This window comes from Cetorhinus maximus, chromosome 4 (genome assembly GCF_964194155.1).
Source record: "Cetorhinus maximus chromosome 4, sCetMax3.hap1.1, whole genome shotgun sequence".
Classification (NCBI taxonomy): domain Eukaryota; kingdom Metazoa; phylum Chordata; class Chondrichthyes; order Lamniformes; family Cetorhinidae; genus Cetorhinus; species Cetorhinus maximus.
This window is the reverse complement of record NC_135882.1, coordinates 139,011,286-139,037,970: the sequence shown is the minus strand read 5'-3', so window position 1 is coordinate 139,037,970 and position 26,685 is coordinate 139,011,286. Positions and strand designations below refer to the sequence as shown.

Below are 26,685 nucleotides of genomic sequence, written 5' to 3'. Positions count from 1 at the left end.
GTAAAGCCCTTTGAGACGCCCAGTGGCCAGGAAAGACACTGGGCAGAATTATCCCAGATTTACTTAAGTGCGGTGGCGGGCGGGAAAATCAACACCTTACCCACTGGCTGCAATGGTGGCTTTTCACGCCATATCGTCTCAAACCCGCCGCATTAATTATGCATTCCTGGGATACATGCCATTTCCATGGCACACGGGCTCTGATTCGCTTGCCAGACCGTCATCTCGCCGCTTCATCACACCAGGCACTACGTTTAAAGTACAGCCGCTCTCAGTGCTTCCAGCCCAGGGCTGCTGCAAAAAGACTAGTCCTCGAGCACCTTTTGGACAGTGTGGAGGCCCACTGTGATGTCCTCTACCCCTACTCTGGCTGCAGGAGAGGCAAGAACATTACCACTCTGGCTTGGTATGCGATGGCAGTGAGGTTAGTGTCAATGCTGCACAGAAGAGGTTGGCCATCCAATGCAGGTAGAGGATGAATGATCTCGTCTGTGCCGCCAGGGTAAGGCAACCATCTCATCACTCTAAACTCACACACTCGAGCCCATCACACATTCGCTGGCACGTCACTCACTGCCAGCTCAAGGGACACTACCACCCATTCTCACACAAACCCTCACAGATCCATCTGGCCTCATGTCCTCTGGAGACTGCCTCCTCAGCCCTCACCATCTTGCACAGATCAACATGTGTCCCCAAATACACCCTGGGTTACCCTCCTTCCACAATACAATGCTAGTCCTGCAGCCTCTTCCCTTGTCTGAGTCCACTTCTCCCCCTTCCCCGAGCAAGCCCTAGCCCTGCAGCCATTGAAAAGCCACCCACATATGGCTGACCTGGTAGGTAGAGACCTGCCCGTCACCCACCTACAAGTGACATGGTGCTGCCTGTGAAGCACGTCGCTGATGACTGCGAGTGCTGCCCGAAGGAAGGTTGTCAAACAAACCCTGAAGTCCTGAACGAAGTTCATCCTGCCAAGTGCACGCCTTGTGAAACACGTCAGCGTGTTTTCCTGCCAATGTGGGCGGATGATCCAGTGGAGGTGATGAGTCCGGCGGGCTGGCCTTTTAATGATATGCTGGTGTATTACAATGAGGTTCCTGACGTTCGATGGCGGGAAACGCAGCCCACCATCAGCGGGCCGAGTGGACTATCGCAAACTGGCTTCACAATGTTGTGAAACTGATTTTTGGCCTTATCACCACATTGTCCGCTCACACCACCCAACACGCCCAACGCCAGCGGGCACGAGAATCCCGGCCACTATATAAATGCAAATCTTCCTTCTCTCCTTGCTTGCTTTCTTGTAAATCAGAGCGTTGCTGGGCATTAAGGTATGACTTTATTAAAACATAAATTTGGGCAGGGCGCAATATGACCTGATCCTGTCAGTTTCCTGTCAGAGTGAGTTGTGTTAAACTTTACTGTTAAAAACACTAAAAGTAGCCATTTTTTCAAAGTAATTTTGAACCCCTTCCTGCTCCCCTCGACAACACTTGGCTAGATTTTATGGGGAAGTGGATTAATTGGGCATCCTCTCTCCCCCACCCTGGAAGGAAGCCGGCCTTGCAGCCATAACACGCTGAGGGTGGGCTAAACCAGCTGAGGGTGGGACTTCCATCCCTCAGTGGGAGGAAGTGCTGCCCTCAAGAGCTGCCAGCCGATCTGATTGGCCGGCAGCTCCATCAGTCCTGGCAGCGTCAGAGCTCAGTAAAGGGTGCTGCCGGGACTGCAAGGAGGAGCAGGAGGGATACTGATGGCTGCTGGAGACAGCTAAGTCCTGGGCTTTTAGGGTGGTCAAGGATCCAGCCCAGAAAGGGGGAAAGAGGGGGGGGTGAAGGGCCAGGTTTTGGAGGGCAGGCAGTGAGGAAAGAAGGGTGGGGCGTGTTGACATCATTGAAGGGGGTGGGGGGCTGTGGTGGGGACACTCCTACTGCGCACAGGGTACCTCCCAAATGATATGGCCTCCCTTCCCGCCCTTTTTCAACCTGGTCTCAAAAAACATAATACCCAATTTCAACCACCTGCCACATCAACTGTATTATTGGGCAGAATTTTCTGCCTACCGGGCTGGCGGGTCCGGCCCAATCTCCGGTGGGCAGGGAGCTGATCCCCGCCGGAGAAGTGGGCAGGCCAATTAAGTCCCGCCCAGCGTGACGTCCGGCGGGAAGTGCTATGCGCTTCCTGTGCGGGCAGGGGGGTGGATTCTCCATATGACAGAGTGCACTCTTTCCCGCATGCGCACCAAAGAGCGTACATCTCCCTGAGGCTAAGTGCTGCCTCAGGGAGATCGCTGACAGTTGTACAAACATTAAAAATAGAGAAAAAAAAATCCTTAACATGTCCCCCTCATGTGACAATGTCACACGAGATGGGACATGTTAATAAATTTCACAAAAACTTTATTAAACTCTTTTAAACCCTACATGAAATATCTTGCTGATGGATGAGGTTTCATGTTTTTTCTATTGCCCGCCGGGGCTCCTGGCCTGCCCAGCAACCTTAAGGTTAGACGGGCAGGTCCTTTAATTGTTTAAATGATCCTGTCAATGGCCTCAATTGGCCATTGACAGGTTGGCGGGCCCGCAGCTGATTTTGCTGAGCCCCCGCCTTCCTGAAAATTTAAATGGGGCAGGATGACGTCGGGGGTTCCCTCCAACGTCATCCTGCATCATTTTGTGCGTTGGCGAGCGGGTCCCGCCCCCTGCTTGCCGACGGCAAAATTCAGCCCATGGTGCGGGCAGCTTAAAATCCTTGCCAATTGGCTTGGTAACAAACTCAATTGATCTTTCATTATTTATTTAAATATAGCAGGCTGGCTGCCATACCGGGGACAACTTGGGGGTGGGCAGGAAAGTGGTGGGCTGGGCATCCCTTGTATTTTATGTTTCCCTCACGCCACCCCCCTCTGTAAACAGGGGGTGGGGGGGCATAAAATACAACCCACTAACTCACACAGGCAACAGTTCCCAGACCACTGGGCAGCTGTCGCTACCGCATCTGAAATTGCTGGTTTGAATGTTGTGAACCCAAACAATAAGCATCTGGCACTGGACTCTTTTTGTAGCCTAGTTACCAATAACCTCAGCTGTCAGTCTCTCTGCTGCTAGAATTTTAGGCAACACGTTAATCAAGGTGCAGGTACCACTGCACAGCATACTGACAGTTTTTAATGTTTGAATAACCCCCACCCCCCCACCGGGCCCGACCACACACCCACACCCAGGGAGGCTGTAACAATTGAACCCCTTTAATTGCAACCACTCCCCCTAAATTATTCTCCAATGGCCATGTGCAGTACCTTCAATGAAACAATGACTGGCTGTCCATCATCAGCTAAGGAAAAAATAGAATTTAAGTTTAACTTTGACACAAATTCAGCAAAGCTTATTTGACATTATGGATGACTGAAAGTCTTATTCAATAGAAAATTGTATTTAATTGCACATGGGTCACTGAAGTGGGACCTTGTAGAGCTGTACAGGTTGTGTACATTGACAGATATAGCCTACAGCCATTGCGTTTGATGCACTGTGAAGTGCTCCACTGATCTATTACCATGTTTTATACCTTTACTAGCAGACTGAGTTTATAGGAACGCTATGACATTTTCCCCCATTTAGGTGGAGAGTCATTTTTTTCTCTCTGCCTGCTTACTGATGGGCTGGCAGCTCCAAAGCTGCCGGCTGATAGTATGACATCCAAATGGCAACTCACCATAAGTGAGCCTTGATGGTAAGCGTCAGCATCCACACCGGAATCTACTCCTGTCCTATCCTGAGATTAACTCTCTCTAGAGGGAGATGTTGGATGACAATCAAGGGTGAGAAACCTGGCTGAATTTCGAAGTTAGGGGCAATTGGACCATTAAAGTACCTACCCAATTCCACCAATGGAACTAAAATTAAGCAGATTCTATAAAGGGCAGGTGATTCAATCTGTTGTTAGTACCCAGGTAGTGAAATTAAAAATGACCCCATTTGTGATCTTTGTACAGTTGTTTGCCATGTTGCTACAAAGAGAAACCTGTGAAAATCTTCCAAGCTATAACATGCTGATGCCAATCATTTTACCTCAGCTGCCCATGACTCTTTAACACTCAGGAGGAGTCAACGTTTCTTCAATGTACTGTCACACTGCTCCAATGCAGTAAGGTTTGAAATGTTCTCGAAGCATGAAGTAATTTAACATCTGTAAAGTGCAGTGATCAGCAGGGCAGTCTACTGCAAGAAATAGGAACAGTTTAATTCTGTTAAACACACATTCTTGGAGAAATGTAATGCCAGGATGAAAATCCTGTTTCGCTCAAGATTTCTACTTTGCTTTTTAGAAAAATTAAGAAATATGATTCTTTTGTTACCGCTATCTATTTGATCACTTACAAAGTAAACAAGTTCAGACTGGGAGACCTAAGAGAAGGATTAGGGTCCAGGGAAAGAATGGAAGAGAAGATGGAGTATAAATTTGTTTTGGGTACCAGTGTGAAATGGGTTGGTTTAGCGAATTGGTCACCTCTTTCACACTCCTAATTCTTTTATGGAAAGAAAGCTTGAGGGGCGTGAGAAAGGGGTTCCGATTCGCTAATGCCCAAATTTTTCTGAATGAATTATACACTGATTAGGCAACCAGGTAGTAGTGTCAGCCTTTGTTCAGTTGTAGATGTGAAGGTTTTGGTTTCAAACCCCAGTCCAGACCTTGAGCACCTATCCTTGGCTGCCACTTTACCGTAGGACCAAAGGAGTGCTGCACTGTCAAAGATGCCAACTTTCGGTTGAGACATTAAACCAAGGCCTCTCAGTTGGACATAAAAGATCCCATTGAAGAAGACAATGGGGCTTCTCCTTGCTGTTTTGACCAACATTAATCCCTCAACTGATATCTAAAACAGATGATCTGGTGATTTATTTTATTGCTATTTGTGGGAGCCTCCTATTTACAAGTTTGCTGCTCTGTTTCTTACAATACAACAGTGATTACACTTCAAAACTTTAAAATTTTCACAAAAACAGTTAATCTATCATAAAGAATCCATTTTTGCTTTGCAACCAATTTGTTCCCACTAAGGTTTCTTTTGCTTTTACAGGAAGCGTATACAGAGAGTGCACTGGAAATGGAACATGGGCACCTCGAATCAATTACTCCCACTGTGAGCCCATCTTAGGCGAAAAGGTTAGTCTGGTCTACCCAATATAAAATGGCATTGGTAATTGTAGCACTGACTTTTATCTCAATCCATTTGTGTCTGTGGGCGGAATCGTCTGTGTTCGGGTGTGTTCAGTGGCGTGAGCAGACAATACGGTGAGAAGGCCAAAATTGGTTTCACAACATTGTAAAACCAGTTTGCAATCATCGGCTCAGCCCGTCCATGGCAGGCTGTGTTTCCCCCCATCGGACATTGGGAACCTCATTGTAATACATTAGCATATCATTATAAGGCCAGGCCTCTGGGCTAATTCCTCGTCGCTGGATTGTCCGCCCACGTCGATGGGAAAACACGTCGGTGTAGAACATGTCTTCACAACTGTGACATTCAGAAGTTGGGACTTATCCCCAAGGTCTTGCTCACATCGCAGACATCCAAGGAGCAGAAATGCTGGAGCCTGACAGCAATGGCACACTGGAAGAACATTCATGGCATGCTGGCTGAATTCTCATGGACATGGCTCTGCTACGAAGCAGCTCATGGAAGTTGGAAAGTCACCATTGATGCTCACAACTTATGGTGGTTGAGGGGGTGAGAGAGGAAGGTCTAGGGTCGACTGGGAGGGGATGAGGTGTTGGGGGTGTGGTGAGGTAGGGAAGAGGGGAATGACGGGGTCGGGAGGTGAGGTTGGGGGAGGAGAATGCAGGTGTCGGGGGGGATAAGGTTGGGGTGGGGGGGGGGTGCCAGGGAGTCCAAGGGGAGGAAGGATTGTGGAGAGGTGAGGGAGTAGGGTGGAGGAAGAAGTAAGGCTGGAGGAAGGGATCGGAATGGGGAAGGAGTAAAGCTGGAGGAAGAAGTGAGGCAGGAGGAAGAGGTAAGTAAGGCTGGAGGAAGCAATCAGGATGGGAAAAGGACCAAGGGTGGGAGAAGAAGGAAGGGTGTCTGAGGGAGTCAAGAAGGGGATGGTCTAAGTGGGTGGGGAATCTGGGGATCGGAGGGGGTGGGGGTGGGGTGGGGGGTGGGGGGGTTGGGAGGACTAAGGGGGAGGTAGGGGTTCCAGGGGGGAGGAGTCCAGAATGGGGTAGGGGTTCCAGGGAGGAAAGGGTCCAGAGTGGGGTAGGGGTTCCAGGGAGGGAGAAGTCCAGAGGGGAGAATGTCCAGGTGAACATGCAAGGGAGGGGTCTGATGGATCCATGACTACCTCCTGGGGAGTGAACTGAGGGTGGGCATGGTACAAGGGAATGGCGAGAATGACCGAGGACAGAGTAAGGGGGTAGGGTGGGAGGGTGAGGGTTCGACAGTAGCGGTAGAAGGGATGGCAAGGGTGATTGGTGGGACTCAGAGGCAGACACGAAGCCTGGGGATGGGAAGGAGGAGGTTGGGGAGGTGAATGTGAATGGGGTGAGATTTTTGCAAAGGAAGCAAAGGTGCATGTTCACCTGCACATCCCGGAAGTAAAAAGGTTGTGACTGGTAGGTTACTGAGGGAAGGTGGAAGGTGGGTGGGGGGGTCAACGATGATGGGGGGAAAGGAAATGGGTGACTGGGGGAGGGGAAAAGATGGGAGAGCTTATGGAAAATCAAATCAAGACCATGTTGTCCAAATTGAAAGTTGTGATGGGGGAGATCAGGGAGTGTGATCGTTGGGGGGTCGGAGATGCAGCGCAGCTCAGATAGACAACTGAAAGCAAACCCCAGCGGGCAGCATTTAAAATGCTCAGGACATTGAGGTGAGTGTGACATGGGAAGGATCCGTATGCGTGGGACAGTGTTTACACGAGGCTCTCAGAGGCCCTGCCACACACACACACTTCCTCCAGAATCACTCGTTGGCCAGCTGCTCCCTCAGCAGTGACAGAGGATGAGGTTAAGGGGCTCACAGACAAAGGGGACTCAGAGGGAGAGGACAGCCTCTGAGTGGATGACCCAGGGATTTCCAGCTGCCACTCCTCTTCCCTTTGGGTGCCCGAGGGCCCTGGCCTGACTCATTTAGTGGAAGGAGCACCTGCAGGGAATTCGAGGTGCCCCTTTTCCCTCTCGCGCTGCCACTGCAGGAACTCACCCATGGCTCCTGCGATGAAGTGCAGGTTTGCACGCATCTCCAAGTTCTGCTGGACCAGGGTCTCCATGGCATCCGCCATCTTCCCCATGGAGACCTCCATACATACACATGTGGGCACCACTTCATCAGAGAGCAGGCGGACGCACTCCTCCAACTCGCGTGCCACTCTGCTGAGTACTCTGAGCAGCTCTGCATGATGTTCCCTCGCCTTCTGCTGACTCTCTAGGATGAGTTGGAAGGCCTAATCCAGAGGCTCGTCATCTGACTCGGACCCCTCAGATGTCTGATTCCCCTAAATGAGTCAGACTGGGGCCCCCAGGCACCCAAAGGGAGGAGGAGAGGCAGCTGGACACCCCTGGGTCATCCACTCAGTAATCTCAGAGGCTGTCCTCTCCCTCCAAGTCTCCTTTGCCTGTGACCCTCTCAACCTCATCCCTTGTCACCACGGGGGAGCAGCTGGCCAATGAGTGATTCTGGAGGAAGAAGCGTGTGTGTGGCAGAGCCTCTCAGAGCCTCGTGTAAGCAATGTCCCACGCATGCGGATCCTTCCCATGTCACACTCACTTCAATGTCCTGAGCATTTTCAATGCTGCCTGCTGGGGTTCACTTTCAGTCGTCCATCTGAGCTGACCTGCATCTCCGCCCACCCAATGATCATACTCCCATACAGCACCTGATCTCCCCCACCACGACTCTCGATTTGGACAGCATGGTCTTGATTTGATTTTCCATAAGCTCCCGTGTCTTTTCCCCTCCCCCAGTCACCCATTTCCTCCCTCCCATCACCGTTGACCACCCCCCGGCATCACCTTCCACCTCCCCTTGGCAACCTACCAGCCACAACCCTGAGTGCCAGTGAGCTTGGCCAATCCTGCCTCCTCCTGCTACGGACACATGTCTGTGCGGTGACCACTAGATTGTGAACCCGAGCCTGCTCTAGATCTAGGTCCCACCGAGGTGTATGTCTCTGTGCTGGTTGGGGGTGTGGTTAAGCGTTATGATGGGTCTTCCAGGCTGCTTATTTCCAGCTCTTCATTGGAGGAGATGTCCTCTTGGCTGGAGGTGAGGATGTGGATGGAGCTGAGGGACTGGCTTACTGAGGGTGTCAGTCGCTTGGCAGAGCTCCCAGTGAACCAAAGTAGAGATAATTAGTGCATGGCAGCAGAGTCAAAAGCAGGAGAGAGAGCACTCACAGTTGCGTTGAGGGAGGGATGATGTGGTGTAGGATCCTCACATGGGTGTTCGCCGCCGACCTCACTATCACTGCAGGCAGGATCCATTTCTGCACCAGTCAGCATGATGGCTCCTCAAAGTGAGCGAGGGGCCTAATGTGGGCCACTCCACACCCAGTCTGACCCTCTGCCTGCTGTTGTGAGCCAGCTTCTCCTGCATGGGAACAGATGGAGAGAGTGTGAGCAGGGTGCATGGCACTGCATGGAATGTTTGTGTGGTGAGCGGAGACATGGACAGGATGAGATGCAAGCTCCAGAGGATATGAGCCTGATGGAGATGTGAGGGTGTGTATGGGAGTTAGTGGTGTTGTCCCTTGAAGTGTGAGATCCCTGTGGATGTGTGATGGGTTTGTGAGTGTGTGAGTTGAGAGTGATGAGAAGAGTGAGTTACCCTGGTGGAACGGATGAGACCATTCATCCTGTAGTGGCACAGGGTGGCTGTCCTCTTTTGCAGGTCAATGGCACTGACCACCGCTGCCACCACCTCCCATGCTGGCTGGATTATGCCACTGCCCCCCCTGCGGCCAGAGCAGGGGTAGAGGACATCATGGAGGGCATCCAAAAGGCGCTCAAGGGACGCGTCACTAAACCTGGGGGCTGCAGTCATTTTGCCTTTCGGGGCCATCCCGTCTTCCACTCAGCAGTCGTGGGCTGGAAGCTCTGAGAAATGTGCACATGGCTGGACTTTAAATATAGCGCCCAGTGTGATGAAGCGGTGAGGTGATGAGATGGCGGGTGAATGACAGCCCGCCCGCCATGGAAACGGCGTGTTTCCCAGGAATGCTTAATTAATGTGGTGGGTTTGGGGCAATACGGCACGAAAAGCCGCCATTGTAGTCGATGGATAAAACGTCATTTTACCTGCCAGCTACCGCACATAGTGCAAATCTGCGATGACTCTGTCCTGTGTTTATGTGAACGGGTGCATATCCCTCTTGTCATTTTATTCTCCAGATTACCTGCAGGCCATGTACCAACACCTATAACAAAGGAGGGGGTTGGGTGTCCCTCTCCCAACCTTTAACTATTCCACACTTGAACTGACTGAAGAGGAATTCAATGCCACCCCCACCAAAACCCCCCGCACCAGCTTTTCCACCTCTCTTTGCAGAAGGGCTGCGTTTGAAGGTCATTTACAGAAACTAGGAATTGCCAGACAAAAAAAGACCAAGGTCCATCTTGTTTGCCTTCTGCCATTCTAGCTGTTGCATGATACAATGATAATGGAGCTGTTGACTAATCATTGTAATCAATCTCGATCAATTATTCTACTGATCCAAACTTGACATGAGACAACTTGCCTCAGTTGTGGAGGGCTTTGTAAACCTTCCTCCCAGGCCTGCTGCACTTGCTACATGTCATGTCTCAAATTACTCAGATATTGTATCCCAAATATTATTTTCTAAATTAAATCTATCTGAAGATGTCAGTCTATCATGAATAGGTCTGTCAACCAAAAGAAAAGCTGAACTTTTGAGAAATACTGTTCGGGCTTTTAAGCTTTCTTGCTTCCGTGAATTAGGTGTATGTGTTGGTGTATGTCTGAGATAAAGTCCCTTGAGCGTCGCAAATGTGAGACATACCTGCTGTTCAATGATCTCACAAAAGTTGAAAACAGGAACTAAATGGGTGCAGTGCTAATAAGACACGGGTCAGAATTTTTCCCTCGTCAGGCGGTCTTGGCGAAAGCAGGCGAGGCAGTCAGGAAGCCGACCGCCACCCGCGATCGGCTCTGCACCGCGATTTCAGGCGGACGGGCCAATTAAGGCCCGCCCTGCGTGGATCGTGAGCAGCAGCGCTGAGCGCTGCCTGTGTGGGTGGGGGTAGGAGGGAGACCCAGGTCTTGCGTGCAGATCGCGCCTGCGCCCGAAAGAGCACTTCAATCTCCCTGAGGCACGGAGCTGCCTCAGGGAGACTGAAACACTTTTTTAAAAAATTAATAAAGACAATAAAAATTTAATGAAACATGGCCCCTCATGTGATTGTGTTGCATGAGATAGGACATGTTTTTAATCTCAAAATAAAGTGTTTATTTAATTTGTATTAGCTTTAGGAAACCTCATCCCGCTCATGGATGAGGTTTCCTAAAAAATGTAAAGGCCGCTTGGCCTTTTTGCCTGCCCGCCAACCATTGGTTTGGATGGGCAGCGTAAATTTCAAGTTAAGTAGCTTGTTAATGGCCTGCACAGACCTTTCAATTATCGACAGGCACGCAACTGCTCCGGCGCGCGCCAGCCGACCGAAATATCGCGCGAGTGCGCGATGACATCGGGATGCGTGCCCGACGTCATCGCGCGTCATATTACGCTCGGGCGTCTCCGCATGCCCGCATGCTGAACGTAAAATTCTGGCCATACTGTTTGAAAGTCTGATTTCTGCACATAGTTTTCATCTGAATTTCAGATTTCCAGAATTTGAATGCATAAAGGTGCTAAATAAGACACCTGCAGGTTTAGTACTCAAGTGCTGATCAGGCACAACTTTTGTGGAACAATATATGTGAGCTCCACACATTCACCTTCACTGAAGGCATGAAATGTGCTGCTGGTAAATGGAAACATTTCCAGATGGCTCAGCGACCAAATGAAAACACATGTTCTTGGATGTGGCACCTGGTGGAAGAGATCCAGAGGAAGGCAAATGTCCTGTACTCGCAGTGGGGAAGGAATCTGCCTCATTGTCCTGTCACTCTCTCCTGCAGCAGCTGCTCCCCCTGGCCTCATATCCTCTTCCCATACCCAGTGCAGATCAAAGAGGACCTCTCGCAAGATGCTGTCATCCAAGCATTCCCTTTTTCCTGTTAATTCCTATAATGTTTCCAATAAGGGTAGCACAGCATTTATTCTTTTTAATAGAAGTCCTCAGAGGATTTCCAGAACAGGTGTGCATAGAGCGTTGGTGAAGTCTTGACGAAGTGTCCCAAAATGTCCCCTGATTCATTTCAAAACTCCTTTTCAAACATTGAGCAGCAAATGAAGAGTAGAAGTATTCTTAAGTACTCTTAGGTTGTGCTGAAAATCTCCGCAATAACTTGTTCACCGCCAGTGATTTTTCAATGTTAGTAGGATGGTCAATGTTAGCTGCTTCAAGTACTATCGACTATAATGGTGCTTAATCAGCACTAGCAGACAATGTAAGTGGCGATCAGCTTCTTAACAATCCCCTGGACAACCATTCCTGGCACGAGCTTCAACTCCTTTACTAAGATGACATCTTGGGTGAAATGTAGGTTAAACCGATGTTTTACCTCATGGCACCATGTTGGCCACTTTGGAGGCTCTTTAACACCTAACATATCTGGGGTTCCATGATGTGCTTAATGTTGAAATGATATGGGTCAGAACAGAAATAATGTGAAGAACGGACTTTAGTCTAAAGAGTTCGTTAAATAGTTATTAAAAATGAGATAGACGCAGCCTTGAACAAATCCATGCTTGTTCACCTGAACACATGCAGCATCAAATACTCTATTAATTATATTGGTTACTATCTGTAATATAGGGTGAAATTTTACATGCCCCTCTCCCTGAGAGTAGAATGGCAGTGGGGGAGCATAAAATCAGGTGGCATGGAGAGGGATGCTATGCCCATCATCTACCTGATTCTGCTGGTATTTTACCTGTGGAGCGGGAGGCATCAGGTGGGTAACCTGATCCTGGGCCAACTGTGGCCCTGAAGTGACCAATTAATGGCCGGTATTTTACCTGGTATTTTACCTGGTAGCCTTGGACTGGGGAGAGCAGGGGGGTGGCATGACCCTCCTGTTTGGACACCCTGTGCACAATGAAGGTGCCCTCCTCACCACAATACTCCCTCTCCCACTCTGTGCTCCCTGAAACCACACCCCTAGCTCATTGTCAGGGCCTGCCAGACTGGTCCCAGTGAAACCATGCCACCCCACAACTTACCTGGGTGTCTGTGTCCAGCAATGATCACCTTGGGGACCGGATACAGTTCCAGAAGTGGCCAATGTTCCCAGTGCTGCTGGGACCAGAAAGCTGCCAGCCATTTGATTGGGGCTTCAGGCTCACCAATAACTTTTAAGCTGTAGGGTTGGGCTCACACCGCCGCATAAAATCCCACACATGGGCAGGATTTTCCCCCCGTCGGGGGTGAAGTTGAAGTGCTGGCGTGCACAGGCGAGCCTCTGATTGGCGCCCCCAATAAGGGGGCGCGGTACCATTTTACGTTGGCAGGCCAATAAAGGCCCGCCCAGTGTGACGCTTTGCGCTCCCTGTGCGGGCGGGGGGAAATCCCTAAACCTGAGAGTGCACTCTTTCACGCATGCGCATAAAAGAGTGCACTCATCTCCCTGAGGGTAAGCGCTGCCTCAGGGAGATAGCCTCAACTGTCAAAAATATTAAAAATAGAAAAAATAAATTCCCTGACATGTCCCCTCATGTGACACTGTCACATGAGTTGGGACGTGTGCATAATTTTTTTAAAAGCTTTAATAAAATTTTTTAAAACCCTACATGAAACCTCATCCCGCCCGTGGATGAGGTTTCATGCTTTTTCTAATTCCCGCCAGGGCTCCTGGCCTGCCCACCAACCTTAAGGTTGGACTGGCAAGTCCATTAATTAGTTTAATGACTCTGTCAATGGCCTCAATTGGCCATTGACAGGTCGGCGGGCGCACAGCTGATTTTGCTGCATCCCCACCTACCTGAAAATTTAAATGGGGTGTGGTGACGTCAGGAGTTCTGCCTGATATCATCCCGTGTCATTTTCCTGTTGGTGAGTGGGCCCCGCCCCCAAATCACCAACGGGAAAATTCTGCCCCATGTTTCTAAGGGCTAAAAATAAAGCAGGTTTGGGTCAGGTAGGAAGGGTTAACATCTGAAAAAATCTATTACCCAATCCCAGATCCAACCTGTCCACTTCCGCCTTTCACTGAGGCCAGAAGGTGGGCTAGCATAAGGAGGAGGGCTGAAACTTTAAATATGATATTGAGGCTGCAAGCTCGATTACCATTCAATTCTTCAACTTTAATTCCATCAAGTGGGTTTCCTGAGCGTTCGGAATTGCAGCAAGGATTTGGTGAATTACTGGGGAGACAGTGACGTAATCACACACCCCAACAACAACAGCCCTCTGATTCTCCCTGACCATGGTTACTCACCCATCACCAGCTTCCCGATCCTCCCCACCACTAGGTCTCTGATTGGCAACCCAACTAATTGACATCCCTTCCTTTGGCATCAACCCCAGTATCAGATCCACTGCACCCTACAGGTCGGGTAAGTAAAAGGTAAGAAACATTTGGTATGTCCTAAGGATGTAAAAGGCCCTACATAAGTGCAAGTCCTTTTGGTCATTTTTCAGATAGAAGATTTGAAGTTGACAGCAATACTAGGTTCGGGAGATGCTTGTATGTGTTTCTGGAGAGAAAAAAGGATTAAGGAGTTTGATAGGAAGAAGGATAGGGGGATGGACCAATGCAAAAGGGAGGATCTTATTAGCCTTTTCTTGTTTCTAAAAATGTTGATCTGAAATTCTCTGGCTCTCTTTTAATAACCTCAGCAGATCGTCAGTCCTGGGAGCAACAATGTTAATAGCTTTTGACACTATTTCTGTGGACTTTAAATTATATTCTATTATTTTTTATCTTATAGTTTCATCTTAACATAAGTATCCTACTTATACATGTAGGATATAATGAATTTGAAAAAGTGAGTGCTTTGCCATTTTTATAACCCCAGAAAATCAGTGGAAGCTATTCTATTTGATAGGACTTTGTGACTGTAGAGTTACAACTGTATGGCTATCATTAATGCCACTGATACTTTACCACCAAGTATTATTAAGATTAATTGACATCTGGATTATTGAGTTGCTCAAGGAAACTTTTGTTTGCTCTCGTTGCCATCTCTCATTAGCTTCCGCCAAGCTTACTACATAAGACTGATGAACTTTTCTGTACATTTTCCTGTAAGTTCCAATCTTAGCAGCATGACTTTGTTATTGTTTCTGAATATTCAATATTGTGTTACGGACAGGAGCGGATTAATTTAAACGGTACTAATTTCTCCTCTCACCACCTCTCCGTAAACAGAAAGTTTTTGATTTGCTTCCCCCTTTATAAGCAGTGGCATATTTCCCAATCCCTTGGTTTTGGTGTAATCTAATTTTCTATTAATAATACCACAGCAAACTTGAGATGGGATGAACTCAAAGGGTTAGTTTATTTGCATGCACTCAAAACGTGGGAGGGTCACAACATTGCCTCCTTTGCATTCATACCGTAAAAGAGGATTGGAGAAAATAAAGATTTACAGTGCAGAGACCACAGAGAAAATAAATATTGTTTCATGTGGTTCCAGAGTCCAGAATCAAAGTCCAATGAGGTAGCCTTTCACGGAGGTCGGTGGGCTGAAAACCGATGCAATATAATTCCTGTTTCTGGTGGGGTTGACTTCCCATGATGAGATATGCACATATCAGTCTTGTAAGCATGCTATAGAATTTCCAGTAGAAGCAGTGTGGATGGGTCTAGGTGTCCAACCTGGAACAAAGCCCCTTGTCTGTGAGGCTGCTAGTTAGATGGTAAAAAAGTAGACTGAGACTTCGCAGTTAAGCAAGGCACTATTACTGGCTCCACAAGCCAGGGGCCTGTGTCACATGACTCGCAGCTCTCCATACTGTCTTTCACAAAGGATGTCTCGTCTGGGTCCCCGAAAGTGTTAAATGCCTCAACTATTAAGAATTGAAAGGAAGGTTGCGAGGTCCTTTGACTTAGCAGATGATCAGACTTCAGTTGACCAGTCTAGCTTATGAAGTGCAGATGGCCTTTGCATAGGTCTCTTTGAATTTGGTCTGTGCAGCCCACAGGGGGTCATTAGTGGCTCTTCAGGGATAACAATGTGCATGTTTCCCCAATACATCAAAACAGGTCAGGACCAATCTTGACCTCATTTTCCTTGGAGTGGCTGCTGAGCAATAGAAAGGACGATTGCTAATTTTACGGATGACACAAAGATAGGTAGGAAAGTAAGTTGTGAAGAGGACATAAGGAGGCTACAAGAGGACATACATAGGTTCAGGGAGTGGGCAAAGATTTGGCAAATGGAGTATAATGTGGGAAAATGTAAAATTGTCCACTTTGGCAGGCAGAATAAGAAAAAAGGAAACTTATCTAAATGGTGAGGAATTGCAGAGCTCTGAGATGCAGAGGGATCTGGGTGTCCTGGTACATGAATCGCATAGGATGCAGGTACAGCAAGTAATTATGAAAGCTAATAGAATTTATTGTTTATTGTGAGGGGAATTGAATACAAAAGTAGGGAGGCTATGCTTCAGTTATACCAGGCATTGGTGAGACCACATCTGGAGTACTGTGTACAGTATTGGACTCCTTATTTAAAGAAGGATGTAAATGCATTGGAAGCAGTTCAGAGAAGATTTACGAGACTAATCCCTAGGTTTACTAGGCTAATAGAACTAGGGCTCACTGTTTAAAAATAAGGGGTCGTCCATTTAAGACATAGATGAGGAGAAATCTTTTCTCTCAGAGGGTCGAGAGTCTTTGAAACCCTATTCATCAAAAGGCAGTGGAAGCAGAGTCTTTGAATATTTTTAAGGCAGAGGTAGATAAATTCTTGATTAGCAAAGGGGTGAAAGGTTATCAGGGTATGTGGAGTTGAGGTTACAATCAGACCAGTCGTGATTTTATTGAATGATGGAGCAGGCTTGAGGGGCCAAATGGCCGACTCCTACTCCTAATTTGTAAGTTCATATGTTCTGACCATTTCCTCACCTGATCCCCCTAAGTATCATCTTGGCCTAATTAGTGGCAAGCTTACCTCTGACTCAACAAGGATCATTGGTTTAAGTTTTACTCTAGGCTGATACTGATACTCTTGTCACTAAGGCAGAACTGTGTTGGTAGAGTTGCTCTTTTTAAGTTGCGATGCCAAGCTAAGATGCAATCTAACTGGTCAGCTAGATGTAAATAATCCCATAGAACACGATGCAGCATTATGACTAATATTCAGCCCTCAAACAGCAGGGCCAGGAATAGAATAACTGGTCATTTATTCATTCAGCTGCTGTTTCTGTGACGTGATTTGTTTATGCATGTAACAATCGTGATTTCACTTGAAAAGTAATCCATCACTTTTAACCACAAGAACTGTTGTGATAGTGTATGTGTTAATATTCTAAATATAGTCGTTTAAATATATGTTTATGCTAATATGTATATCATCAAAGGAATTGTTGCAATATCATGAGATTCGGTTCTCTTACACAGTCAGCACATGTAAACTGAAGCAACAAGTCTCATTTAAAGGTGTGTGTTCAACCTCTATGCCTGCTCGTTAGCTTCATTTGTATTAATCCAGAAAGAGATAAGACAAGGCGAAAAACTGTCTTTTATAATGGGGTCGATTTCTAGACCATTTCAGAAGGCATTAGGAGGCAACCATCAATTGTGGGGCCAGAATTACATGTAGGCCAGGCACAAGTTTAGGTCCCCTTTCCTGAGGGACATTAGTGAACCCATTGTTTTACGTCAAACTAATAATCTTTCATGGTCACTGTTTCTGCTGCCTGCCCACAAATCAACAGGTTTATTAAATTCAGTTTCGCCATTTTCCCACTCCCCAACTTCTGAGTTGTTTGTCCAGGACCATAACTATTTAATCTAACGCGTTTAAGGAAATCGTGAATAGGTGGCGTTTTCCTGTGATGCCTAATGAATTCTGGATGTCAGCCGGACTGAAGGTGAAGACTTTCGCCCAAATGGACCCTTACCTGAATATAACTGAATATGTTTTGTGTACTATATTAACGATATAGGTGTAGATTCTTAACTTGCCCCTGGGCACCAAACTGGCCAGCTTGATTTTATTGCTTTCACTGGAAATGAGATCAGTTTCTATACTGGATCTGCATCATCAGATTTATGCTTGGGCAATGAGTCCAAAGTCTACCCCATCTAGTTACAATGAATATGTATTGTAGTTCGAGTGGGGGAAAGGGGGAAGAACATGTTATTATAAAGCTTGATGACACTTTTTTCTCTCGATTTCTAAGAAAATATGGTTTTGACAGCATCAGAAGCATAGAAAACTGATGGACACATCCTCTTTATTTTACTCTAGGAGTTGTGCCTAAAAATATATCATTGTTGCTGCGCTGACCCAGCATTGTGCTTAAAGAGCTTGTTTATAGAAGCACCTCAGTACTTTGCAGATACAGACTGGATATCAGCCTCCAGCAGATTCTTTCTGCTTTGTTTCCCTCACTGAGATACAATAGGCTAATCAGTAATGGGTTCTGGCAAGTTGGGTAGACAAAGACAGGATAGGCAAAAAGCCCCATATTTAGAAAGAAAATTGAAACACATTCAGAGAAAACACATTTGCAATTTCAATAAGTCTACCCGACAAAAAAATACTTCTCACAAAAATTGGACTGAGGAAAATGGAAAATAGAAGATAATAAAAGAAAATGGAAAGTAAGAAGAGAAACACAGGGCTAAATTTTCAGGCCCTGCTGAGGTCAGGAATTGAGACGGACGGGACCCAAGTATAACGGTGCCGATCGGCATGATAGTTTCCCAATGCCATTCATGGCACTAGCCATTTTAGAGGAGATGCATTTGGGGCTGGCAAGGCTACCAGCCCCCGTGAGGCAGGTAGCAGATAAGAATCATTAAGAGCCTTGTTAACAGAAATTAAAAGAGGCCAACTGGAATTTTTAGATCGGCCTCCAGTTTTCCAAAATGGCGGAGGGGTGCAGCTTAACTGCCTGGAGGTGGGTACCCAGTGGCAGGCCAGGGACAAGCACTCCAAAGAGGCCCTCCCTGCCCGCCTGGGTGCAGGTGCAGCCGAAAGCTACTCCGTGGAGGGATTCCTCCCCCCATGGTGGTCTGGCTGCTGTATCTGTTTTCTCATTAAAATTTTGAAAACGTTGAAGTAGGCTCTCAGTTACTTACCATCCTTTGCAAGTTGCTGCTCCTCCCAAGCTGGAAGGCTTCTGATTGACCCTCCAACTTTGAGAGTCTGCCTGCCACCATTAATTGAACAGGGAACCTGTCGCTGTGCCAGTTAATGGGGTTCCTCTATGAAAATCCCAAAGAGTGACTATTTGCCGCCACCGCCATTTTCCAGGGCCGAGTTCAGGATGCGAAAACAGTTTGGACTCCTGTTTCCTGCCCCCAGAGGGAACGTCCAGTCTACAGAGTCAGAAAAGAGAAGAGAAGAGTGAAAAGAGAAGCGGGAATTGTAAAGGGGAGAATGGATTAGGAAGAAGATGAAAGGAAGAGAAAGTAGTGCAGAGAACAAAAAGGAGAAAATATAAAGGAAAAGCGAGAGAGAAAGGAGCGTTGTGAACAAAGAAATAGTCTAAGGAGGGAAGAGGGAAAGGGGTATGAGGAACAAAAAGGAGAGGATTGGCATAAGGAAAAGCAGAAGGAATGGGGTGTACAGAGCAAAAGGTAGAGGATTGGCCAAAGAAGAGAGAGGGAAGCAAAGAATGAAGAATTAGGAAAGGAGAAAAGAATAAGGGAGGAGAAAAAATGAGAGACAAAGTCATGGGAACATCAGAAAATTTATAGGATAAGCAACAAGGGAATATTCTGAAACAAATAATCTATGTTAGACAAAGGAAAGTGACAGTGATGTGATTTCAGAATTATGACCTAAGTTATGCCATTTTAAGCTTCGAATCAGGGAACACTTCAGGGAGTTGTTTGGACAGTTTTTCTAAATATCACACCCCAAGCCCATGCACAGATCAGGCAGTGTAGCATCACCAAAAAGCAGAATTAGTGTTTGCCCATTGCTATACATTTCATTACCTGCTTGACTGAGTTTTTCATTGTAATGAATCAAACTGAAAAAGAGAACATTGCATTTTTATCACATCTGGTTAGCTAGGCCTGAATCGTGCATCATATGTTGGTATTCCCACTGCTGCAGCTAAGCACCGGCACTGTGCTTTGTATCCTAAATTACAACAATGGCTACGCTTCATAAATAATTTATTGACTGTAAAGTGCTTTGAGACATTCCTGAGGTTACAATGGCACTATACATTGCAAGTTCATTCTTTTGTCAAGTATGAACTTAAACCATGGTCAAATAACGAGCTAAGATTAAGCTCAGAAAGAGATGAGTTAAGTTCCGTGGTTAGAAATATATCAAGGTGACCTGGCGCAAGGTTGGAAGGGTGGGACAAATGGCCCATTTGGAGTACTCCTACCTGAATCTCTTACAATGCTTCAATGTAACATGCACCAATGCATTAAGATATTTGCCTAATGTATAACTAGTACATTGTATGGGGAAATGAATAGTGGAATAGGATTCAAAAGATAAATGGCTACCATAAATACAAGTTGGGGGGCAAACTTGATGGTTGATTGGCTAGCTTCGGTTCCTTTGTTCCTATTCATGATAATTTTTCCTCTAATTATTATCACCTCAGCTCATTGTGGAGAAACATCAATAGTCATTAATTTTCTTTTTTAATGGCGAAAAATAATCCATGCTTAGCATAGTGTGTTAGTTTAAGGTGTTTCACTTCTATAATTCTTTTGGAATTAGTTTTGGATTGCCGCAGCAAAGTATTGGGACAGACACAATGGCTTCCTGTGTGTAAACATTCATGGTAGCACAAGAAATTACTTTATTTCAAAGTCAGTTTGGCTTAATTGATCCAGAAGACTGAGGGTCTGAGTCCCACAGAGGGAATGAGTGGGACTCCAGTCAACTACAAAAGGGGTGTTGTTTATAGGAGCTGAAGTCTTTTGAATAAGATGTTGATGAAGAAACATAGAGCATGATTTTAATTTAACAATGTGCTGGGTTAGGGGCTGGTGGAGTGTCCAGTCGCACGCAGGAAACCAAGGAGTAAGTGCAGGCATCTGCCAGTGGCTTTTAAACTCAGCCACCTCATTATAATTTACCTCTGAGTTTCCCGTTCAGTCAGCAGAAGCAGGCATGATGTGGGTCCACATGACTTGATCTGAATTCCAGAGTTTAAAGGGACACTCCAAATAGTCAAGTTGAAGGAGTTTGGAGTTGGGAAGAAAAGAGAAAGTGATAGATTGGATCCCAGAGGGACAATAACTACATAAAAACAAAAAATGGTGGAAAAACTCAGCAGGTCTGGCAGCGTCCGTGAAAAGAGAAACAGAGTTAACATTTCGAGTCCGTATGACTCTTTTTCAGAGCTAAAGAGACTTAGAAATGTGATGGATTTTATTCTGTTTACGAGGAGTTGGAAATTGGAAGCAAAATCGGTAAATTTTTCCAAGTCCAGACGAGAGCATGATGTGGCACCTATTTAAAAAAAAGTTGTGGGAGGGGGCCTGAGTAGGACTGGAACAAGAAATGTTCCACGTACCCCACAAAAAGACAGGCATAACTGGGGCCCAAGTTGCCCATAGCCACACTGTTTTGTTGTCCCAGTGAAGCCTAATGCAAGCTGGAGGAACAACACCTCATCTCCCAATTAGGCACTTTGCAGCCTTCCGGACTTAACAACAAGTTCAACAACTTCAGACCATGAACTCTCTCCTCTATCTTTACCACTTTTTAAATCCAATTGGTGGATCAATAAAGAAGGCCAGGGAGCTAAGGAGAGATTGACAAAGATGTCATGGACACAAGACAAAGGGAGTGTTAACGCTCATGGTGATGACTAAAGAAGGTGCTGATAGTGGCATAAAGATAAGAGTAGAATGTGTTAATAGCAGAACAAGGGTCAGCGCTCTGTGAAAGCACAGCATAGAAACCAGTGACAGATAGCCGTGTGGGTGGAGGAGGGGAGAAGGTATTGGGTAAAAAGGGTTTAAAAAATGAGTAAATAAAATAAATAAATAAAATTAAAATTAAAATTTTAAAAATGGATTTAAAAAGGTGTAAAGATGGAGGAGAGAGTTCATGGTCTGAGGTTGTTGAACTCAATGTTAAGTCCGGAAGGCTGCAAAGTGCTTAGTCGGAAAATGAGGTGCTGTTCCTCCAGTTTGCACTGGGCTTCACTGGAACATTGCAGCAGGCCAAGGATGGACATGTGGACATGAGAGCAAGATGGTGTGTTGAAATGGAAGCGACAGGGAGGTCTGGGTCATGTGGACTGAGCAAAGGCGTCCTGCAAAGCAGTAACCCAGTCTGCGTTTAGTCTCCCTAATGTGGAGGAGACTGCATTGGAAGCAGGAAATACAGTAGACCAAATTGAAGGAGGTGAAGTGTTTGGGGCCGTGGACAGTGAGGAGGGGGGAGATGAAGGGACAGGTGTTGCACCCTTTGCGATCGCTTGGAAAGGTGCCGTGGGAAGGGGATGAGGAGCGAGGGGTGATGGAGGAGTGGACCAGGGTGCGCAGAGGGAACAGTCCCTACAGAATGTCGATGGGGGGGGGGGGGGCGGGTGAGGGGAAGATGTGTTTGGTGGTGGCATCATGCTGAAGTTGGCGGAAATGGCGGAGGATGATCCTTTGAATGTGGAGGCTGGTGGAGTGAAAAGCGAGGACAAGGGGGACCCTATCTTGGTTCTGCGAGGGGGGGGGGGGAAGTGTGAGGGCAGAGGCGCGGGAGATGGGTCAAACACGGTTGAGGGTCCTGTCAACCACAGTGGGGAGAAACCCTCGGTTAAGGAAAAAGGAAGACATGCCAGAAGTGCCATTTTGGCTGGTAGCATCATCGGAACAGATGCGATTAAGTCAAAGGAACTGAGAAAATGTGATGGAGTCCTTACTTGAAGCAGGGTGTGAGGAGCTGTAATTGAGGTAGCTGCTTGTAATGAATATTGGTAGACAGTCTATCACCAGAACTGGAGACAGAGAGGTTAAGGAAGGGAAGGGAAGTGTCAGAGATGGACCATGTGAAGGTGAGAGAGGGGTGGAAATTGGAAGCAAAATCAATAAATTTTTCCAGGTCCAGACAAGAGCATGAAGTGGCACCAATGTAAAAAAAATGTTGTGGGAGGGGACCTGAGCAGGACTGGAACAAGGAATGTTCCACATACCCCACAAAAAGACAGGCATAACTGGAGCCCATGCGGGTACATACAGCCACATGTTTTCACTGTTCCAGTGAAGCCCAACACAAACTGGAGGAACAACACCTCATCTTCCAATTAGGTACTTTACAGCCTTCCGGACTTAATATTGAGTTCAACAACTTCAGACCATGAGCTCTATCCTCTATCTTTACTCCTTTGTTAATCCATTAGTTGTTTTTCTTAATTTTAATTTTTAATTTTATTTATTTATTTTTATCTATTTATTCAGTTTTTACATCATTTTCCCCCAATACCACCACCCCCCACAAACCCCCCCACCCCACAGGGCCACCTGTCACTGGTTTCTATGTTTTGCTTTCACAGAGCGCTGACCCTTGTTCTGCTATTAACACATTCTTCTCTTACCTTTATGCCACTATCAGCACCTTCTTTAGTCTTCACCATGATCATTAACACTCCCTTTGCCTTCTGTCCATGACATCTTTGTCAATCTTTCCTTAGCTCCCGCCTATCCCCGACCTTCTCTCTTGCTCCACCTGTTCCAACCCCTCTTAAACAGTATAAAATCCATCACATTTCTACTTCTCTTTAGCTCAAAACGTTAACTCTGTTTCTCTTTCGACAGATGCTGTCAGACCTACTGAGTTTTTCCATCATCTTTTGTTTTTATTTCAGATTTCCAGCATCCGCAGTATTTTGCTTTCATCTTAGGACAAAAGCTACATCTCGTTTCAGTGATGGCTCCTTGGATGTGCTGCTGGGGGGGCTTTAAGAAACTGGAGAGAGCTACTGTCCTCTACCAACAAGTATTTGGAGGTCATAGAGGAGGTCAGCACGAATGTGGTGCGCTGCTCCTGGAATCAGTACAGAAAGCGCTTCACTGAGCTAACAGATCAGGAAAGGTGAATGCAGTGGCACATTCATCTACATTCTGCTGTGCGCATCACCCATCCCCTCGCTCTGCCTAGTTAAGCCTACCCCAGCGTATCACTCATGCCATCCACGTGATCTTGCAGGTACAGCCATCCTTTTCATTCTATGCACTTGCTCAAATCCCTCTCTATCCATCTATCGTCATCGTTATGCAATGCCATGCGTCGCTCATGGTCACCCTCACCAAATGCCCTTCATTCATTGAATGAGCACATGCCATTACTCGCACTCGTTTTTCTTTTATTTCCCGAATGGCTCAGTAGGTAACACTTCCTGCCTCTGGGCTGGAAGGCCCTGGGTTCAAGACCCACTCCAAGACTTGTTGGCCACAGAAGGATCATTCACGTGGTTCCCATTTTGGAGCCTGAGTGGCTCCATTGTAAAGCTCCTGCCTTGGAGCTGGAAGTCTTCAGGTTCAAACCCACTCCAGAACTTATTGGCTATGAAAGGAGTATTCATGTGGTGCAAATATTTGTACATTTTCTTTCCCATTATCTCTCATAGATGGAAGGAAGCTAATGCCCCTCCTTACAGGAGAATAGGGCATAGAACACCAGAGAGACGGAGATAATTGGAGGGGGCCCTCGAAACACCTCACAACTGACAATCGCAGTGGAGTTTCAGCATCCCTGAATGTTAGAAATGGGGGAGTTAGGAAGCTCCCAGCTACCTTTAAATAAAAGCCACCCACATGTGATACAGCATCAGTCACCTTGATTTGATTTGAACAGCGAGTAAAAAATAACCATCTTCATAATGATAATCTGCAACATATTCATCTTGTCAGGACTAATTCATGTATTTTTATCTTGGCAGCAGAAAGGATTTATCATAGGACTCACGGGGGAGGATTTTTCCCTTGTCGGGAGGGCTCGGCGGGGGCAGTCAGGAAGCTGACCGCCGCCCGCGATCAGGGCCGGACCGCGATTTCACATTGGCGGGCCAGTTAAGGCCCACCCAGCATGAAACATGAGCGGCAGCGCTCAGCGCTGCCTGTGTGGGAGTGGGGGAGGAGGGCGAGTACGAACTTTGCGCATGCATGCGGGTGCACACCAGAAAAACTCCCTGAGGCACAGAGCTGCTTCAGGGGGATGAACATTTTTCAAAATAAAAAATAAAGATTTCTGAAATGTTATAAAATGTGTCCCCTCATGTGACTCTGTCAGGACGGGCGCGTGTCCGCCCGACAAGCTAAAAATTCTCCCCATACAGACCATGTGCCAGCTCAGATGCTCACACTCTGCACAGTGAGACAAATAGCTGGGTTTTCACCTGGCGACTCACACTTCACAAGTGAGCAAAAGGGGATAATGGAGACAAAGGCAGCAGCGGAGAATCTGCATCAGCGGGTATAGCCCTCTCCAAGCTCCTCTCAGCGGGGAGGTATCTCAGGATTGGAAGAGGTAAATCATTGAGCAACAGCAGACTATGTGTGATACACTAAGAGGGCCTCAAAGTGCCCTCACCAATTGTTGCACAGAGATAGGAGGAGTCCAACTCATGAATGGGGTGATGTCACAGACCCCTGAGATGATGTCCTCTTGCAGGCATAGAGGGGCCAGCGCCGTGGGCCATCATATGCTCCAATCAAATGAGCCCAAACATGCCTCCAACACCAGTGTACAGGCTCTGTGGGTGAAATCTTGTTGAGGCGTCAGGGGTCTAGCCTATTGGCTGGTGAGCTGAACCCCCTTTTCGGGAAGGTCTGCTGAACCACACGCCAATCAGGCAGTGGCGAGGCCAGCAGTGGGCCTTGCCCTGGAATCAGATCCCCTGGGGCAGAAGTCCCATCTCATGAGAGCTGCTGGCCAATCAGAGGTTGGCAACACTTGCACTCTGCAATGCCACAACAGAGGCCACGGCTGCTGCCAGAAGAACACCACCTAGAGTCCTAGGATGACGGAGTGACCCAGGACAAAGGTAAGTGATGTGGGGGGGCTGGTTTCAGGAGGTGGGGGTTGTAGCGAGAGGGCAGCAGGGGGGTCGGGAGCAAGGACAGTGGGGTGGATCCCAGCTGCCTGAACGTGAGTCCCTTGCTCAGGCATTGAATGCCTTTGATCGAGGGACCCACCCCTCCCCAGGCGCCTCCACGCCTCTCCCCACCCCCAGCCCGAGGTGACAAACTGTCTGCAGGGTAGCAGCTGCCGTGCATGTTGCATGATGACAGCCCCACCAGCAGCTAGATTCATACCAGTGGCAGCAGGATGAGGCCCTTAAGTAGTCCTTAATGGCCACTTGAGAGCCTCAACTGGCATTGAGGCAGGAAGGTCAACCGTGGGCCTTCCCGCCTAGAACTTAATTTGGATGGAGGAGGAGAGGCAGCAGGGTTCCGGTACGCCATCATCCCACTGAAGTACATGTCCTTCCCGCCTCCAAGCTCGCCACCCACAAGAGCACATGATTGTCTTCTGTATGTCAACATGTCTGCCACCTTAGACAGCTACCTTAACCTTGGTCTATAGGGCCACTCTGATCCGTACCAAAGCGTTCTCCAGCAGAGTAGCAGCAGTGAAGTGTAGCTGGGACATGAGAGGGATGATAATGAAAGGATTTGCGGAAGTAGGCATGCCCCTTAAAATGCTTCCACCTCTTACTCACAGCCCATCCCTCAGTCATATGCTGCCCCCCCTCCCAATGGTTGAGGCTGCCCCTGGTACAGGAGGAACAATCTTTGGCAGGGCCCTTGAAGGCTCTAAAACCCAAAGGACATCAGTCAGGAACATTTCAGCAGTCAGAGCAGGGATCTGGGCAGCCTGCATGTATCTCTTCTGAAGACATACAAGCTGCATGCACCCACATAGGAGTAGCAGAAAAAGGTATATACACATGCATGTTTGAGAAAATGTTTTTTTAATAATTTTTTGTTTTTTATTTAGTTGATATAATTGCTGTTCTTCTTCATCACTTTCCCGTCTTCTCCATTTGTGGGTGCTGGGTATAAGTCATGGAGCCATTGCAGCATAGAAGAGGGCCACTCAGCCCTCAAGTCCATGGTGGTGGCCTTATAACTTGTTTGATGATGATTGGGAAGAAAGGAATTGATGGGGACAAGTGGGAAGATAAGAAAAGGGTGTTGGTTGATTAGTTGCAGAGCTGCTTTGTGTCAGTGACATGGAGAGGGGAAAGAGTGATCATTGCATTTTCTGGTGACATGGGTCTACTGGTCTAACCTCAGTGAATCTTGCATTGATTAAGGTGTCCCAGGCAGCAATTTGAGCAGCTGGGGCACATTGCCTCATCACCCTGCTCCTCTTATTGCTCCCCCTCCGAATCATCCAAGGATGGTCTGAGCCCCTCACCTTGTTCGTCCTATGGATCCAAGCCTCTACCGTGTGTAATGTTGTG

At 47.2% G+C, this 26,685-nt stretch overlaps 1 protein-coding gene across 3 annotated transcripts in view; it reads left to right on the top strand.

Annotated features, from left to right (window-relative positions):
- LOC144679939 (corticotropin-releasing factor receptor 2-like) overlaps positions 1–26,685 on the top strand; it is a 305,817-nt gene that overhangs the window by 181,973 nt on the left and 97,159 nt on the right. For all 3 annotated transcript variants that reach the window (XM_078540927.1, XM_078540924.1, XM_078540926.1), the window contains one exon: positions 5,084–5,169. In XM_078540927.1, coding sequence (XP_078397053.1) covers positions 5,084–5,169 — 86 coding nt within the window. The remainder of the gene's footprint in view (positions 1–5,083; positions 5,170–26,685) is intronic.